The sequence below is a fragment of the Mustela lutreola genome, chromosome 6 (assembly GCF_030435805.1).
Source record: "Mustela lutreola isolate mMusLut2 chromosome 6, mMusLut2.pri, whole genome shotgun sequence".
NCBI classification, from domain to species: Eukaryota; Metazoa; Chordata; class Mammalia; order Carnivora; family Mustelidae; genus Mustela; species Mustela lutreola.
Window position 1 is genome coordinate 89575679 of NC_081295.1, and position 18640 is coordinate 89594318.

At 48.2% G+C, this 18640-nt stretch overlaps 1 protein-coding gene across 21 annotated transcripts in view; it reads right to left on the bottom strand.

Annotated features, from left to right (window-relative positions):
* Positions 1 to 18640, bottom strand: part of TRERF1 (transcriptional regulating factor 1) — a 203008-nt gene that overhangs the window by 37408 nt on the left and 146960 nt on the right. For all 21 annotated transcript variants that reach the window (XM_059177972.1, XM_059177968.1, XM_059177975.1 and 18 more), the window contains one exon: positions 152 to 1841. In XM_059177972.1, coding sequence (XP_059033955.1) covers positions 152 to 1582 — 1431 coding nt within the window. In that variant the 5' untranslated portion in view covers positions 1583 to 1841. The remainder of the gene's footprint in view (positions 1 to 151; positions 1842 to 18640) is intronic.

Here is an 18640-nt window from a genome sequence, read left to right on the forward strand (position 1 = left end):
GCGTCTGGCATGTGTGAGTTAACGTTCGCGGTGTGAACAGAGAACAAAAGCCCGGGAGGGGCTGCGAGAGGGCTGGGTGCTGCCTAGACTCGGCTCTTGCCAGAGCAGTGGCACACAGAGGGACCCAGAGATGCTCCCGCTCTGAGAATACCTGGGGCCACAGGGCACTGGGAGACAGCTGCTGGTGCTGAGACCCCATGTTGTTGAGGTGGATCCCGCTGGGGGACAGCAGCGGCCGGTGGGGGAGGGCCCCGCCAAGCCGGTTCAGGTCTGAGCTTGCCGGGTCTCCCATTCCTGCGTCGGGAGGCCCCAGGTCGCTGTGGGAGCTCAGCACGGCCTGGGCCTGCCTGTCGCCCGGGTACGTCTTGGGCTGACTGTCCTCGCGCTGCTGGTGCTGGGGCAGGTGGCTCTGCTGGCAGACGTGGTGGCCGTAGGGCTGCTGGGGCTCCTGGTAGTAGTACTGGGGTACGGAGCCCAGCTGGATCAGCTGGACGGCGTGCGCCTGCTCCGGGCCGTACTGGTGGGCGTCCCTGTGATAAGAGGGGGGCTGCAGGTGCATCTGCGGCGGCTGTTGCTGCGGCTGTTCTTGCAAGTGCTGCATCACGGGCTGGGGCTGGTAATACTGAGGTATCTGCATCGGACCCTGCCGCTGCTGCAGCTGCAGCTGCTGTTGCTGCTGCTGCTGCGGCTGCTGCGGGCGGCTCTGCTGCTGCGGCTGCTGCATTTCCTGCAGGGATAGAGGCTGCTGCCCAGCCTGCTGCGGCTGCGGCGGGTAATACTGCTGCTGCTGCATCTGCTGCATGTGCTGCGACAGCATCGGGGGGGCCTGCAGCGGCTGTCCTCCCTGCACCGGCATCTGGGCCAGCGGCTGCTGGTAGTCATAGTACAGGTGCCCCTGGCCGGCATGTGGCCCCACCTGCAGGGCTGGTTTGGACAGGCCGCCGGGGAAAGCGGGGTGAGCCTGCTGGGGCACCTGCTGGTAGCGAGCAGGAAGAGCCGGCGCCGGGGGCTCCATGGGCTTCTGGGACAACAACTGGCGGAGGGCACTGTCAGGGGCCCCGTCCATCACTGCCGACTGGGTGTGCAGCACCTGGGCCATATTGTTGACCTGAATTCGCAGGTTTTGGTTGGCGAACACCTGGGTGAAGGAGTCTAGCTTGTGCAGAACACCGCTGGTGAGTTTCTGGGTGCGGATCTCACTGGCCTGGGAGTAGGTATACTGGTAGCCATCGGCGGGCTCAGGCTGGGCCGGGGTCCCCCACATCATGTTTGAGTTGGTCAGGTTGCTGCGTAGCTGGACGTGGTTGCCAGGCCCAGTGTGACCTCCCCACCCTCCCTGCCTCGAGGTATCCACTTGGCCTAGGTTTTTGGAACCAACAGGCAAGCCTAGACCATCCCGAGTATCTTGAGGGAAGTGGGGGGAGAGGGGCGATGCCTGAGGGGCCTCCAATCCAGCCCCTGTGACTGTATTCCCATAGTTGTGGTTCAGCCCACCATGGATGCCAAGCGGTGGCTGTTGGTAGAAAAGGTTCTCACCACCGTGGGCCACGTGATTGGTCTTGTAGAGTTGCTGATCCCCCATGGCGCCTGCCTTGGCTGGGAACGTCCAGCCACAAAACCATAAAAAAAGGTCAATGAAACAAAACCCAAAAGGACTGAAACCCTGAGAAGCTGAGAGAAGGTGTCCACACTATTCCACGGCTGACATGTCTGTGAACGTGGCTGCAGCCAGATGTTCCTGTGGGCCTGTACCACTCATGTGCAGGGAGGGGGGCTTGACATTGTCACGGGGGCTGAGGTATGGACCAAACACCACCGTGGGGCACAGATGTCGTGCACACCTGTAAGACAAGGTACAAAAGCACAGGACCAGATTTACTCGGATGCTCCACATGAACAAGGACATCTACCCCAACCAATCAGAATTTAATACAAAACAGAAGACTTGATTCAAAATAGCCTGTTTCATACACTGACCACCCTTTACACTAATTCTGCAGCTATGGGCCCTCGTGGGAGACAGAACTCTCTTACTTTCCAGCCTTTGTTCAATGGCTCATTAGTTCATTGATTTGTTAATTCATTGTTTTTTGCTCACTGATTAATTCCTCCATTCTTTGGAGGCTCGGCCCTATTCTAGGACCTGCAGGGGATGCACAGAAGGTCAAGGCATTCATTTATCAACTTTTCTGCTCAACACATACTTACTAGACACCTACTAAGCATAAGGCACAATGCCAGGGAATGATTGCAACATGGGCCAGCTCTTGAGGTGTTTATGGTGGAAAGAACATTTAAGGAGGAAGGATGCGCATAATAAAAAGGTAAAATAACCGATATGGGAACTCAGACCGGAGAGCTTATGCTGGGTAAGAACAGAACTGGAGAAAGTGTCAAGGAGGAGTACGGCACATATTAGTTCGCCGGTCCAGTTACCAAGGTTCCCTGCTTTCTGAGGTCCCCACTCAGGCAAACATCTCCGAACAGGGTTGATCTGGCATGAAAAACCATACCAGGACAAGTCTTAGAACCATGAACTAGGCCATCTGGGGAGACAGGTTTAGTCTGGTTTGAGTCAGATAGTTTTTTTAGGGGACTTCTAACTGGGGTCTGTAAACCCCCGGGAGTACATGAAGACTTTCCAAGCACTACACACATGCACTCCAAGTTTTAAGAAAAACTCTTTCTTCCTCTAAACTCCGACAGCCTCAAACTTCCATAGAAGCTATTTTCTAGAACCGAATAGTGATGAAGGTGCAAGTTGACATTTTAAACTTGCACTCTCCCAACTGCCCTCCTCCCTTCCAAAAGGAAAGACAGACCTTTTACTCACATTGTCTCAAATCTTTTTTTTTTTTTTAAAGCTAAGCTCTTTAATTCATACATGCTCCGAGAAATCAATAAGAAAACGTCACTATCCCAATAGAAAATATGAAAACAATATGGAAAGATTTCTCAAATAAAAGAGAAAGAATTCCTAAACACATGGAAATTCAGCCAAACTTGTTCGTAATAATCTAGGTATTAAAAGGTCTCTGAGTTACCAATCAGATTCACCTGACAGATTGAAAATACATCCAATAGTTTGATAACGCACCTTTTTATCAGAGTGCTAGGGAAAATGGCACTCACAATGTTGGTAAGAATATAAATTGATGTAATCCTGCAGAGCACAATTCGTTAATAGCTATCAAAAGTCAAATATTAACATTAAAATTCAAATGTATTCAACATCCTTCAATCAAGGAATTTCATTTTGGAGGATTTATTCAATAGGCGTGACCTCATCCCAAATCTGAACAGGGCTTATTACCCAGTAAAATCCCCCTGGCCACCATATGAAAGGACATCTAGAAAACAAGCAACTCTAATAAAAGAGTAGTGTATCTGCTTTGACGCTGGGTGGTTTCCAATTCTTTTTGTCCCCCTTAGGAAAACCTAATAAAAGTAATTAAAGTATAATTGTTAGTGATAGATCACTATGTGATTTTTGGTATAGAACTCAGAAGCAGATCAAGAACTGAGTGATCCTGTTTTACCAAAACTTCCATCCGTTCACGCGAATGAGGATATACAGTGCTTACATACAGATGAATGAAAAACAGAAATGCAATCAGTGTTGGCACCTGTCTCATATCTCCTACCAAGCGTAATATTCTTCCAAGGATTTAAAAACAAACTGAACAAATAACCCAAGGCCAGCAATATTCTATTTCTGGACGTGGTGATAACGGTACGAGTGCGCTCAATTGGCTAATTCAAGCTGTAGGTTCTGGTCATATATAGGCATGTCTGTCGTAAATCAATAAAAAGATTTGTTTTAAAAAGTCATCCAGCATTACCATCCCACCAAGAGATGCATCTTCAATGTAATTTTAGGTTTTATGTTTATTAATTATTTATCCAAATTAGCAATACATTTATGTTATTTTGATTAATTGTCTCCTATCAATAATTTTTATCAATAACTCAAATAAGAAAATGTCAATACTTAGAGCTTTATGATTTCAGGAAATTAAAGAGGTTTTAATTTCATATAAAATTGTTATGGAGAAACATGATAGGGAACAAATGAGAGAGTTTTAAGCATAAGATGGATTACATATATTCCATTAGGATAAAATTCCACAGGGCAAGTGAACAGAAATAAAATTTCAAGAAGAAAAAGGAACACTGACTATTAGTGAAGAGGATGTCTGTGCATTTTAAAAATGGATGATGGGGGATATTGAATGTCTATGGTGCTTGGATTCCAGTGGATAAATTTAAAACAGTGATGTCATAGTTTTACTTAAAAATATCAATGTTGGTAATATGCTGGAACTTGCATCTTCTGCAAATGTATGATAAAAAATGTAGAGGTAAACTTGAAAATATGTGAGTGGGTCATTATATTTACCATATCCTTTTATGCGGGATTTTAAGCCACAAAGTGTGGAGACCATTATAGTAGCCCCCTCCAACCGGGAGCTAGACTGAGTTGGTCTCTGTCCCTTTCTGCATGATAGAGAGGGACAAATTCAGAGCAAGGGATTTGGTTTGGCTTGGTAGAATGAAGGGTGGATGAAGGAAAGCAGTGGGAGGAAACCATGGTGGCCAAGGAGAGCCGGAGCAAATCCTGAATTTAACCGTGAATGGCTGCTGAAGGCCTCCCAGCAGTGGCATGATGATGCTGGGCTGGATGGCCCTGAGCTTCAGAAGCAGGGTGAGACTCGATCCCCTCATTGAAAAGGTGGTCCGGGGGCACCTGGGTGGCTCAATGGGTTAAAACCTCTGCCTTCGGCTTAGGTCATGATCTCAGGGTCCTGGGATCGAGCCCCACATTGGGCTGTCTGCTCAGCAGGGAGTCTGCTTCCCCTCTCTCTCTGCCTGTCTCTCTGTCTACTTGTGATCTCTCTTTCTGTCAAATAATGAATAAAATCTTTAAAAAAGAAAAGAAAAGAAAAGGCTGTCCGTATCACCTGAGAGCTTGTTAAAAATTCAGATTCTCAGGCTTCAGCCCTCATCTACTGAAACATCATCTCCATTTTATCAAGACCCCTAAGTGATTCACGTGCATATTAAAACTTGAGAATTTTAGTAGGCTCTTGCTGCATCCAGATGAGACCTAAGAAAGACCTGAACTTAGATGATGGTAAGCAGAACCAAGGGAGAAACAAGAAAAACAGCCCCTGTGGTGCCAGTGGGAAGGGAGTCTCCTTCAGGGGCTTATGACCCAGTCTGAAGAGATACCCCTTCTTTCCTCGCACAAGCTCTCCTCCTTGACATCCCTATTCACCACTATACCTTGCTGACTCCCAGTCATTACTCCCAGCCCAGAGGGTCTGCCTACTCCAGCTGCCTACCCCAAATTCTACTTCCATGTTCAAAGGCAAAGGCGACATCGTATTCCCCAGAATAGATGCTCCTCTAAACTCTTGCCCTCAACTCCTCCCTCTCTCTTAACCAGCCTCACAACCTATCCATTTACCTCCTCATGCTTTCTTAACTGCATCCATTTTCCCTGTTCCACTACTATCACCTTAATCCAAGACACCTCATTTGTCTTCCAGACCATCCCAATAGCCTTCCAACCCATCTCCCTGCTTTTGGTCTTGTCTATGCTCCAGACAGCAGCAACACAATGAACTTTTCAAATATAACTCCAATCCCATCACTGTTCAAAATTCTTTGATGTCATTTTAGTGCTCCCAGGTTAAAAATTAAAATCATGAACAAGGCCAATTCGGCACAGCAGTCTGTCCCAGTCTGGTGATGTATTTCTCTTTCCTTTGTTCTCTACCCCCTTCCCATCCCACCACCCCAAGCCATTCTGGTCTTCTCTCAGTTTCTTGAAGCTGCCACATTGTCACTCACCACAGGACCTTTGCACATGCTGCTGGTGTGTCCCCCACACCCCTAATTTGGGAAGTTGTTCCTCTTCCTATACTCTTTTCATCTAGTGACGTCCTGGGCATCCTTCATTCAGATGTCAGTCAGCTCAGGCTATATTTCTCAAGGAAGTCTATCCTGATCCCAGCCACAAGTAAACATCAGGGTCATTTCTTACACGTTCCTTTCTTTCAAACCACTCTTCTTAGTCCATAATTGTACTTCCACCAGTACCACTATTTAATTAATGGATTTCTCTTTATTAGAGCTGGGGCCACGTCCATTTTTGCCTCTGATCCTATTCCCAAAGCCTACCACAATGCTCAACATATGGTAGCCCCTCCAGTAAGGATTTGTTGAAGGAGGAGTAATATTTATTGAATTAATGAACTGATGAATGAAAAAACAAAACAAAACAAAACAGAACAATGATCAAGTTTCCCGCTGAATTGTTATCAGCAGAAAAAGATGCTCAGTGTAGGGGGAATGAATGTTAAGTTCTTATGGAGAACAGTCAGATTTACCTGGGTGTTGATGGACCAATAGGGTTTATACAAAGATGAGAGGACCAGGAAGGGTATTCTGGCTGAGGAAATAGTGTGTATAAAAGCATGGAGTCAGGGGCAGGTGTCCAAGTCAGGAACTCACTGATGATCAGACTGAACTTGTAAGGCAGCGATAAACTGTGGGGGCTTTAAAATGACCTCTAGCAGTGTTATCCTGTGGGCATTAGGCCTGGTGGAAACACTGCCCTGCCTAGCTTAAACCTCACCACCTAACTTTTCTCAAAAGGCTTTGCACCTCGTTACCTCCCACAGGAAGAATTACTTATCGGAACTCACCAGATTCTGACCATGACCTGATTTCATGTTCCTCCACTGTGCCCCTGTGGGTGGAATGGAAGCTAGATACTTTTACTTCTGTTGAAGTGTCCGCTTTGTGTTCTCAGCTACAGAAATCTATTCTTTATTCTCTAATATTTTCAGAACTGGAAATGTAGTTTATTTACAAGTACAGAACCCTACAAAGTCAGAAGTGGTTCCTGGGTCAGCAGCATAAGCATCACATGGGAACTTGCTATAAATGTTAACTCTTGGCCCACACCCAGATCCACTGAATCAGCAACTTGGTTGGGGGACAGCAGTCTGTGTTTTAACAAGCCCTCTGTTGGGTCTGATGCCCTCTCCAGTTGAAGACTGCAATAAAGCTCATCTAATCTCCCCACGTGACAGATTTAGACACCAAGGCCCAGAAAATAGTGCCCAGTTTACAGGGGCAGGCATTTAAGAATCATACATTGAATGGAAGAGAGGGGAAAATGACTTCCGTAGGAAGACATAACGAAGTAGTGGGAAAACCAGGTGCTATTTATGTTAATTAATTTTTTAAAAGAGAGCATGAGCAGAGGGAACAGAAGGCAGAGGGAGAGGGAGAAAATGGCCCCTGTGACCTTAGGAGCCGGACGGATGCAGGGCTCAATCCCAGGGCCCCGAGATCATGACCTGAGGTAAAAGTGGACACTTAACCGACTGAGCCACCCACACGCCCCTATTTTATGTTAAATTTATAGATTTTTAAATTTTTATTTATTTATTTTCCCCAAGAACTTAAATTCTTTGTATTCTGCATATGTGCATACATTTATATATATATATATATACATATATATTTTAAATAGGAACTATATTTATGTGGTTTAAAATTCAAAAGGCATAACAGTATACAAAAGAGTGAAAATTACCCCCAAATAAATAAGTGCTTAAAAAGAAAGTGAGGGGCACCTGGGTAGTTCAGTTGTTAAGTGTCTGCCTTTGGCTCAGGTCATGATCCCAGAGTCCTGGGATTGAGCTCCGTGTTAGGCTCTCTGCTCAGCAGGGACCTGCTTCTCTCTCTCCCACTTCCCCTTGCTTGTGTTCCCTGTCCCATTGTGTCTCTTTCTGTCAAATAAATAAATAAAATCTTTTTTTAAAAAAGAAAGAAAGTGGGGGCGCGCCTGGGTGGCTCGGTGGGTTAAGCGCCTCTGCCTTCGGCTCAGGTCATGGTCTTAGGGTCCTGGGATCCAGCCCTGCATCAGACTTTCTGCTCAGCAGGGAACCTGCTTCCCCCTCTTTCTCTGCCTGCCTCTCTGCCTACTTGTGATCTCTCTCTCTCTGTCAAATAAATAAATAAAATCTTAAAAAAAAAAAAAGAAAGTGAAAAGTTAGAGCAAAAAATTTTTTTAAAAGGTATGCATGAAAAGTCTTCTTTTTGCCTCTATTCCCAGATACCCAGCAGCCCAACCCTCTTGGGATAATCACTCAGATTCTTGTGTATTCTAGAAACATTTGCCTTTTGCAAAGAGGATAGCATGACACAGTTCAGCATCTTGTCAAAAGGTATCTTAAATATACATTTACAACCTAAAAATTGTTCTTCTTGGTGGATTAGTCAATCTTCTAGAATTGTCATAATACCATCGCAGGGTTCAAGTCTTAATGATTTTTCTAATAAGGTAACTGCTTTCCTCATTATGTAAAACATTTCCTATTGGGTAATTGGCACCAGGAGCTTTTTCACTCGTGAACTAATTAACAGAACTACTACTTTCACATTCCTTGGATCAATTCCTTCCTTAGAGCAAAACTCAGGGATTCCAGAGTAGAACCAACAAATGAAGGCTGACTCAGAACCCGAGGTGCCCTCTCCGTTCCTCCCAACGCACGAGAGCCACACAACCTGCTCCCATGCCCATCTGTCCACTGGCTGTCCTGTCATTCTAAGGCAGGGACAGCATCCTACTCATCTTATGTCCCCAGAAGCTCAATCAATGCTCATTGAACCGATACGCTGAGGCAAACCGATGAGACGGGGAGTACTTCAGCCCTGACACGGAGCCAGGGATGTAGTCTCTTATTCTCTGTTTCGGGCTGGGTGTCCTACAGCCCCAGCTGGGATACTATAGGTAGTAAGGCTCTGCACAGAGTTTTCTACACTGGAGGTTTCCTGTACGGGACCAGCTAGCAAATATTCTCAGGTTTGTGGGCCATACGATCTTGGGACACAACTTCCCACCTGCAGCGTGAAAGCAGCCATAAAATGATATATGGCTGTGTTCTGATACAACTTTATTTATGGACACGGAAATGTGGATTTTACATCTTTTCCTCATATCAAGACATATTACTGTTCTTCTTTTGATCTTTTCTTCAACCATGACCACATGTAAAAACGCTTCCTTAGCTCACAGGTGTGGGCTGGGTTTGGCCCTGGCCAAAGTTTGCAGACCCCCATTCTGATGCATCAAAGTCCCTACCAGTCTGTCTGAGCCCTCGCCCTCCCCGCCTGGAGCACCAGGAGACAGAGCACAATCTGCAAGGAGGATATCTGTCCAAAAGGACTGTCCTTTGAACCAGAAAGAGAGAGAGGGAGGAAGTTGACTTTGGCCAAGGACCCAGCGGGACTTGTTTGCTTACAATTCAGCCGGGGTAACACCCTGCTCCCGCCAGACCACCACCGCTGGTTGGAGAAAGAAAAACCAAAAAGATTTCCCTTTTTCCGACACCGGGTCGTCATTCAGAGTCTGTATACACAATCCCCCAAATGACTTGGCTTGGGTTTTGGGCAAGCCTTCCCCTCAGGTCTGTCAAAGGAGCTTCATTTGGGTTCTCCTGGGATTCTTCTCACTCCAACTCTCTCCCCAGCTCCCCAGAGGAGGCAGAGGCCAAGGGCAGCTCTCCAAGGCGTGGGCCCATGGTTCAGGGTCTCCTTTATAGCAATGTTGTTGTTCTAAATACTTTCTGATTAGTCTTCTAAGTAAAGTCGGTGGGTATTTTATGATTCTGTAACCCAATGACTGCAGACGAGTTTCCAGTGCTGGCTATTAGCACCGTTCCCCCTCACAGAGTGACTGGTCTGCTCTTTTCCTTTGTAGCCAGCTGCTCCCTGTCCTGGGTCTCTGATGACTCCCCACAGTGGAAGGATTTCCAAGACTTCCCTCGGGCTTCAAGGGACACTTATTGCTCCCTCTTTAGGACTCACCCTGTGGCATCAATTATCATTCTAAGCCCAGGAACCAGGAAGAAGCCTGACACATAGCCCGGGAAGTTGCAAAATGGGAGTTTGGATTGTGCTTCCGATGGACAGTCACCATCAGTAAATTGCGATGGGAGCTATTTCATTTTCGGGGGGGTGGGGGTGGGCAGAGCTATTTCACTTTCTGACCCACACTGTCATTGCTCATTCCTTTGGGCTAGCAGTAGTCCTCGACCAGGGAATCAACACCGTCTTCCCCCAGTGACTGCCTCATGCCATTTCTTCTCTCCCTCCCCCCAGCTGGCCTGAAGGATGTGGATGCTAAGGATATAGGGAGATAAGGGATCACAGGAATCTAGGATGGCTTCCTGGAGGAGGCAGCTATGGTCTGAGTGTGCCTTGTTGATATATTTCTGAATATACTTTTGGAAACCACCTTCCTCCACAAATGGCTAGACCTAGGTAGAGACGTTAGGAGTATGGGCTTTGACTCTGGGAATACGATGCAATTAAAGGGGCACTGGAGGAGTAAACAGAAGACTCGGCTATGCCTATATTGACTGTGTGACCCCGGGCAAGTCATTTACCCTGTCTGGACCTCAGCCATATTTGTATGTATCCAGATAATTAAAGTCAAATTTTTCTAGAGGGAGCCTGAATGAAATACATAAAATCCCTACCTCATCTTTTATCAACTTGTAGAGGCTGAAATTAATGGTGCAGTATCTAATTAGTATTTCATGTGCAGAGTGGACAGCTGTTCAGGGTGAATGCACACAGCTTAGTGATTGCTACGGGGTGTCTATCTCCCCTAGGACAGAGAAGTTAGGGAGGAGGCGGCAACTGATGTGAATGGATGTGGCCCAGCCCTTCCTGACTCCCCAGGACTCCATGATGTAACTGCTCCAGGAGACCAGAGTGGGACCTGCTCAGATTCACCTGGTGAGATCCATGTTTGTCACAGAGCAAGTCAGTTACATCCTGGGGAGAAGGCGTCATGGGGGACAGCGTAGAAAATTTATACCCTAAACTTAGGGCTCCTTAGATCTCAAGGGAGAGATGCATCAGATTCTGGGGCAGGAATGCCAGGGATGAGGTCCACACGGGCTCCAGGAAGGCTCCTCCCAACCACAGCTGACCACTCCTGGTGGTGGGGCGGTTGACAGGCAATGCGGCCAAGAGGTCCACAAAGAGAAGGCAGGCCAGGGGGATCACCCGAACAAGCCACACAAGAGGTCCCAAACAGTGACTATTACATAAGAACATGTTTCTCCTAAGGAGGAGTTCTAGGAGAATTTCAGAATCCATCAGCAGCTATAACGAAGACCGTACCTGTGCCAAGAAACCTGATCAAGTCATAGCTGCTGCCCTCAAGGGGTTTACAGCTGATGGAAGGCCATCCGTGCCCGGCCCATCCTTTATATTCTTTCACACCATCTAGCCCCAAGGAACTATGGTGCCAGGACTCTGCTAGGGAATAAAAACCTGAAAACCTGCATCTTTAACCTCATAGTCTGGGGTGGGGCTTCCAAAAGACTCCAAGGAATTTTACAAAGAGGAGTAAGAGGAGGGCCTGGGGGAGTGTTGCGAGGTGACTCTAGCCAGGGTCCAGGAGGCACAGTGGGCAGACCCTTGCTGTTGGGGATGGAGTGGATATCTCTGTAGGGTGGACACTGGAAGAGGGGCTGGGCCTCGAGTCACAGGGAGGATCCACCACTCTTGTCCCTGAGGACCTAGGATGTGGGCTTTGTGAATCAACACGTGGGACTGCAGCCAAAGAAAGGATCCCCATCCCTGCCCAGAGCCCCCTGTTCAGGGCAGGGCAGGGCAGGGCAGGGCAGGGCTGGGAGAATGGAAGATTCCCTCCAGCTGTTCTGATGACACCTAGGAAGTGTGGGGGATGAAGAGGGACTGAAGGGGTGCTGGTTGGTGGGTAGATCTGACACCTGTACTCTGCCTCTAGCCTCCAAGTGAATTATAAATCTAAGAAAACCCAAGTGGAGCATCTGAGGGCTCTATTCCTCCTACCTATGACTCAAGCCCCACATCCAGCACCCTGGGCTCAGCCACCAAGAGGGCCTCCAGCAGGTCAGTGGTACAGACCGGCTTCCTTGGCAGGGGCGGATGAGAAGGGCAGCAGCCTGCTCTGCCTCCTGGGATAGACCAGCCCGTAGACTCTCCTGCCTTAGGACTCTAAGTAGGCTGCCCAGTCAGGGCTTCTGTTCCCAAATGGAGCAGCTGGCTTGGCTTTGGTCTATGGCCTTTAAGGTCTGATGTTGATATAGAAGACAAATGCCACTGGACACCCAAAGTCTCAAAGATGGGGGTCAGTGTCTTGGAGAAAACACTGCCCTTCTTTCTGGAAAACAGCTTCCAGCTCATTGGGTGACAAAGTCAGTGACGTTCCTTTGTGTGTAAAATAATTGTGCCTTGCATTCCTGGTGCTGGCGGTGTCTGAGGGTCTCTCTTGGCTCTCCTAGCCGCGTTTCAGACAGGGGGCTCCCCGGGTTATGATGTCAGTGCTACGTCTGGGCATTCTGTAAACAGCAGCGGCAACACAGCCCCATCCTGCGGCAATGCCACGGCTCCCGGGCTCCTCACTTGTATGACTAGGGGGCTAAGACAAGCAGAAAAGCATGCCCCTAGCCCTTTCTGGCTCAGAGGTCTGAGACTTTGGAGGAAATTCTGGGAGTCAGGAAACAAGCCAGAGGGACCTCTGTGTCTGGGGCAGGAAGCCTTCCCAGAGGCACTTCCTGAGGGGCTCCCTCCTCCAGACCCCTGTAGATTAGACTCTAGCCCATCATCACCGCTCATGCCCGAACTTTGCCAGCCGTGAGGGCTGCTGGAGGCCCATCCTGGTCAGCTCTGGGACCAGCCTTGGCCTCAGGCCTGGCTCTGTGCCAAATAGGTGTTTGCTCTGTGAAGCAGACAGAGGGCCTCACAGCCCACCTGGAGCCTCCTGTCACCCCGTAGCCCCCTGACCAAGGTTTGACTCTGTGGCTTGGCTGCCTAAGATGTCTCCTTTGTCCTCTGGTGTGCAGAGGCCTCCACCAGATGAGAGGGGCTCCTGGTCCCCAGGTTCTTGGGAAGTTCTCTGGGGAGCAAACATGGAGCAGATCCCAGAGATGAACGTCCTGCAAGAGGCAAAGCTGATGGAGTTGTGGAGACCAGTTCTGTCAGGAGGGCCTCGTCCTGAATCACAGTGTGCCGAGGTGAGGAACAGCAGCAGGCTTTTATCTACAGATGCTTCTAAGAGTTCAAATACTATAAAGTTGGAAGCAACTATTCCCAACAAACCCCTCACCTGAGATTCCCCCACTGTTGAGTTCTTTTTGCTGATGATGGGAGGGACAGGAAGCTTGGTTTCCATTTGCTCAAAAGGCTACTGACAGGCCTCAGGGAATCAAAAGGGTATCTTGCCCTTTTCTGGGTTTGCTCCCTCTTGGTGATCCTTTACATCCTGGGAAGCCCCCAAACGTGTCCGGACTTGCCCAAGTCTGATATTCTGTTGGTCATCCGTCCCTACCATCTCACTGTCTCAAATTCTTACATACATATTTTTGAAGATTTATTTATTTATTTGAAAGACAGAGACAGAGAGCACATGTAAGTGAGAGAGCACAGGCCAGGCATGGGTGAGCGCAGAAGGAAAGGGAAAGCAGTTTCCCCGCTGAGCAGGGACTCGATCCCAGGACCCTGGAATCATGACCTGAGCTGAAGGCAGACGCTTAACTGACTGAGCCACCAGGCACCCCTCACTGTCTCAAAGTCTTGCCCAACCAACTTCCCTTTGCTGCTCTAAGATCAGGAAGCTTCAGGATGCATCCACCAGGGGCCCCGTGGCTGAAATGAGAGGGCCGAAATGGGGCCCTTAGAGCTTGGGGATCTTGGGGAGAATGAGGACCATACCCTAGAGGAAGGATTTACAGGCCCAGAGACGAATCCTTCTGCTTGTTGGAAATATTACTCATCACGGAGTCGCATAAGGTATTCTATTTTTCAACCAATGCTCAATTTTAAGTTCTGAAGGCACAGAATTGTGTCTTAATACCTCTGTTTGTATGTCTCTCCCTACCTTCTCCACCACGTCATGACCAGTGTTGGGCCCAAAGCGGGTCCAGTCAATGCTTACGGAATGCAGCAACCAAGTTTGCCAAACATCAACGCCATGTGCCTGGTGAAGGATCAGGACGTGAAGGAGACAATCCCCTTCCCAGGAAGCTGATGTGGCCCGGTGTAAAGTCTAGGTAGGATACCAGCCTATGAATGTTCCCAGCAGCGCCCAGGCGTCCTCCAACCCCATGTGGAGACAGATCGCAGAGAGATGAGCTGTGGTTGGGAGAAGAGAGGTAAGACCCCCGCTGTCATGCTGATGAGCTGGACTAACGCTGCTGAGCGAACAGGAAGGAAGAACAATAAAGATAACGTGGCCAACATGCCTGGGCTGCCAAGCTCAGGCCAGGCACAGTGCCAAGTCCTTCACATGCCCTTCACCTACCCCCACACCCACCCCAGTAGGAACCCACCCCTCTTACACCTCACTACCTTATTGATCTCCCACAGACCCCCCAAGATAGCATTCTCAGATGAGTCCCCTTCCAAACCTCTGTGAGATCTGTTTAGGCTACACCCCAAGGAGTCCAGAATTCCCTTTCTAGTAAGTTGGTTACAGAAGACAACAAATGACATGTACAGACAAGCATGTACACTGCAGTACTGTTTTGAGTAGCCGAAGATTGAAAACATCCCAAATGCAGAACAGTAAGGGACCAATTAAAGAGAATTATAGAATAACCCCAGGGTGGAATACTATGCAGCCATTAAAAAGAACAAGGAACCTCTCTGTGGACTGATATGGAAAGCTCTCCAAAGTTAAAACAGAATATACACATATCTGTAAATAGTCGATTCTCATTATTAGTAGTCCTATGTCCTGTAAAGTCATCAAGAACACGGAATTTGTGAACACTCTACCACTGCTTCTGAGGAAAATACAAGTCAGGTCCCCATGAGGTCACAACATTTCTATCAACTGATCAGTACATATCTTGTTTTACGTGTGTTTCTGCTTAAAGGCACCTTATTTAATATATATTGCTGATTCATAAACACTGAACTCATGGCCAACAGCCCTTTAACTCTTACTTAAATGAAGCTTAGCTGACAAGTGTTTTCTCCATAGGTCACACACAACCTGGTACTTCGGAGCCCTAGCTAGCACATCAGACCACATCTTGGGGCTACGTTAAAACGGCAAAATCAACAGGAAGCACAAGAAGGTGAAAAATGTGGCACGAAACAGAACAGGAGAAGGACACCTGTTTATAGCACGAGTGCCTGACAGGAAGGCAGCACATCACGCGGGGCAGCCTCAGCTGGGGATGTGTGCTGGGCAAATCCAATGTCCACTGCTCTGTGCCTGTCCGCCAATGACTTCCCAAGTGTTGCCAAGTATCGATTTGGGAGTTATAAGTAAATCGGAGAGAGCAGAAGAATTTGTAAATACAGAACCCGTAAATAGTGAGGACCCGCCGTATATTCACAGTTGGTGGCTGTGCAAAAAGAAAGTTTCGAAGGATCCAAGAAACCAGTAAGAGCTATCTGTGGGGAGAGGCTGTGTCTGGGCTGCATGGGAAGAGAGTGGGAAGGAGACTCCATTTTATAGCTTTTTATGTTTTTCTCAATTATTGAACCACAGGAAGCTATTACTTCTTCAAAAATAAACAGACATCTTAAAACATTGAAAAACCTGCACGTACACTTAAAAGCCCTACATTCATGCCTTAAAATTTTATTTAATCTTCAAACACAGATATCTTAAGAATCTTTCTGAGGCAGCATCCAGGCCTCTGCACACAGAGAGCTTTGTGTCTTTGTGTCTCATCTGTCGACGAGAGCTTTGCATTTGTCTTTTCGGCATAAATCGCCCCACCATGCATCATGGGTCATTTTCTAGTGCGGTGTCTGGAAGGTAAGGGCCAGTGGCCAGTGGAGGCAGCATGGCACAGACTCCCCCCTAACAGGGACATCCGGCCCTCTCCTCCCAGGGCTGGTCCCCGCAGCCGTGGTCACGCACACAGCTGGAGAGGGATGTTTCTCAGAGCGCCTTGCTTCCATCAATTCTTTCCAAAGCATTCAGTTCACTTTTCACAGAAACAGCATTTCTAGATCTTCCGTGTACTCAGAGGTCATCTGTTCATGTCACATCGACGTGACATCACACTGCCAATTGCAACTTGGCCTAAGCAGGTGGATCGTGAAGGCCGGACCATCCCTGTGGGGGTGGGGGCTGCGTGGGCGGTCTGGGGGCCAAGGGGATCTGGGCAGCCACTGGTCATGAGGTAGAAGGTGATTGACGACGGCCTCACCTGTGCCTGAACATGCCTTGCGACCCTGAACACACCACGAAGAAGCAGGATGTCGCTGAAGCATGTTTTCGTGTCTGTTCTTCATGCATGTTATGTGCCAGTTAGGTCTGTGGGTCAGAGAGACTGTCCGGGTGCGGAGGGCTGGTCCCCGCAGTGCTCAGAGCAGAGCTGGGCGGAAGGACAGAGTAGGCCCTCGGCAAACATCTTCTGAAGGGAGAGACTCTCCTTAGAGTCCTCCAAGGTAGGATTTCTGACAAAGCAGACATTTGGCCATCCCATTTTTAGGAAAAGGTAGAGGAAAGGCAGGTCTGTAAAATCTCCTTAAGGGCCCTATGAATCCCCAGGGAAGATATTTGGGATTGAAGTCCTCAGTCTGGGCCTCCCATCCCCACTTCCGGCACCCGGCAACAGGGCAAAGGGGCCAAAGTTCCAAACCCAAAAGTTCTTTGTCTCAGCAGATGATACTGACTCTGCTTCGCAGAGGAGACGGAGGCTGCTGGCCTTGGCTCCCTCCACTTCCTGGGCCCAAACGAATTTTTGAGCCTCCACCCCTGCGTCAACTCTTTCCTCTCCACTGTCTTAAGAACTGGAAGGGACTGAATCAGAAATCTGGGGCCCCCAAGTGCGCAACACACTTCTTACTTCTGATAGGTTATCAATTCCTGTTGACCTCTCCTCCATGGCATTCCCTGACCGTCTTCTCTCCATTCTCTTGCCAACTCTACAACAGAGTCTATTCATGGCCGGTCTCACTTCCTCCAGCCCACTTCCCCCCAGTAGCCCTGCCCATGGCACCCTTCTGCTCCCCCTGCCGACAGTGCTCCCCCTGCCAACAGAAGTGTCCCCATAGATCAGCCTGGCACATGGGGCCCTCACGATTTTGCCTCATCTGTCTTTGCAACAATTCCCCCAACCATTCACCCATACATACCCCAAGCACTAGACCTAGGAAGTACCCCAAGTTTCCAGAATGCTGGTTCTTCTGCCTTAAATTGCTTTCTCTTATTCTCCAATTTCTCAGTCTACAAGTTCCTGCTCAGACTTAACATCTTTTATGAAACTTTCCCTGATTCTCAGACATGGACTGTAACAAAATATTTGGGTGCCTACTTTATAGCAGGCACACTAGATATAATGGGGTGGGTACATGACTCAGTGTCAGCCCTTATGGGGCTTGAGCTCTGGGAAGGCAGTGTCATACCCAGACAAATGTAATTCTATGACCATGTTGAATGGCTCTATTATCAGGTCATGACCTCAGCAGAAAGGTCTGGGAAAGATCCTCTGAGGAAGTCACAGCAATGCAGTCATTGGAAGGATGAGAAGAGTCTGGAAATGGTGTGATATGTCACATTTCGGACAGAGTCAAAGGCAGTATGGGCAAAGGTCCTGGGGCAGGTAGGAAAAAGGTGGACATGAAGAACAACAATAAAAAAGGCCAGAGTGGCTAGGGCCTTGCAGGACCAAGGAGCATGGTGATAAAACTGGAAGGGGGTAAGGGCCAGACCACCCAATGTTCTTAAGGGTAAGGAGTGTTATCTTTATCCTAAAAAGTAATGGGGAGCCAAAAAGTGTTTTGAGTGGTGTGTGTCTGTGTGTCTGTGTCTTCTAAGTAAGTGTGACTGGCCAGATTTCCATCTTGAAAAGGCCACAGTGGTCCAGGTCCATAGTTTTTCAAAGTAAAGGGCTAGTTAGAATATATTCTGGCTGTTGCAGCCAGAGGACAAAACCAAGGCTATAATGTAGACACACATGTAATGAGGGAAATACACATTTCTACAAATTTTTCAAGGAAACTCAAAGTAGAATAATAACTGAGTACTTTTTTTTGGTAACACAGATCTGCTAAGGAGAAGAGTGGAAATATTTTTTGGAGGGAAAACATCTTGCTTAAGTGGGGTTCAAAGCTAGTGTTCCCATATCATCAGTGTTCATATGTACAAACCATTCTGAGCTCACGGGCCATAGTGTGTGCACCAGTGGTGCAGACATGGACTGGAGGAGGGTGAGTGGGAACACAGGGCCCTTAGCTTTACAGTGATCCAGAAGGGGTAACTCACACGTGGGAGGTGATGGAGAGGCGTTTCGGGGTGAACTAGGCAGAACTTAATGATGGGGTGAGTATAAAGGCACAGGAGGGGCAGGTGTCAAGAAGACGTCCTGATGTCAGGTTCGAGCCTATGAAGATGGGGCACTGTGAGAGTTCAGTTTCATCTGAAGACCTACCACAGGAGCTGCCTGTGAGGAAGCCGGACTGGGGGATCCCAGGCTGAGAGGTCTGTGAGTTTCCCGACAACAGGTAATATGTGAAGGGAGGAGCACGAGGAAGAACATCTGGAGGGTGAGCAAGAATGGGCCCAGGACTCTGCGTGTCATCACACCACTCAGCA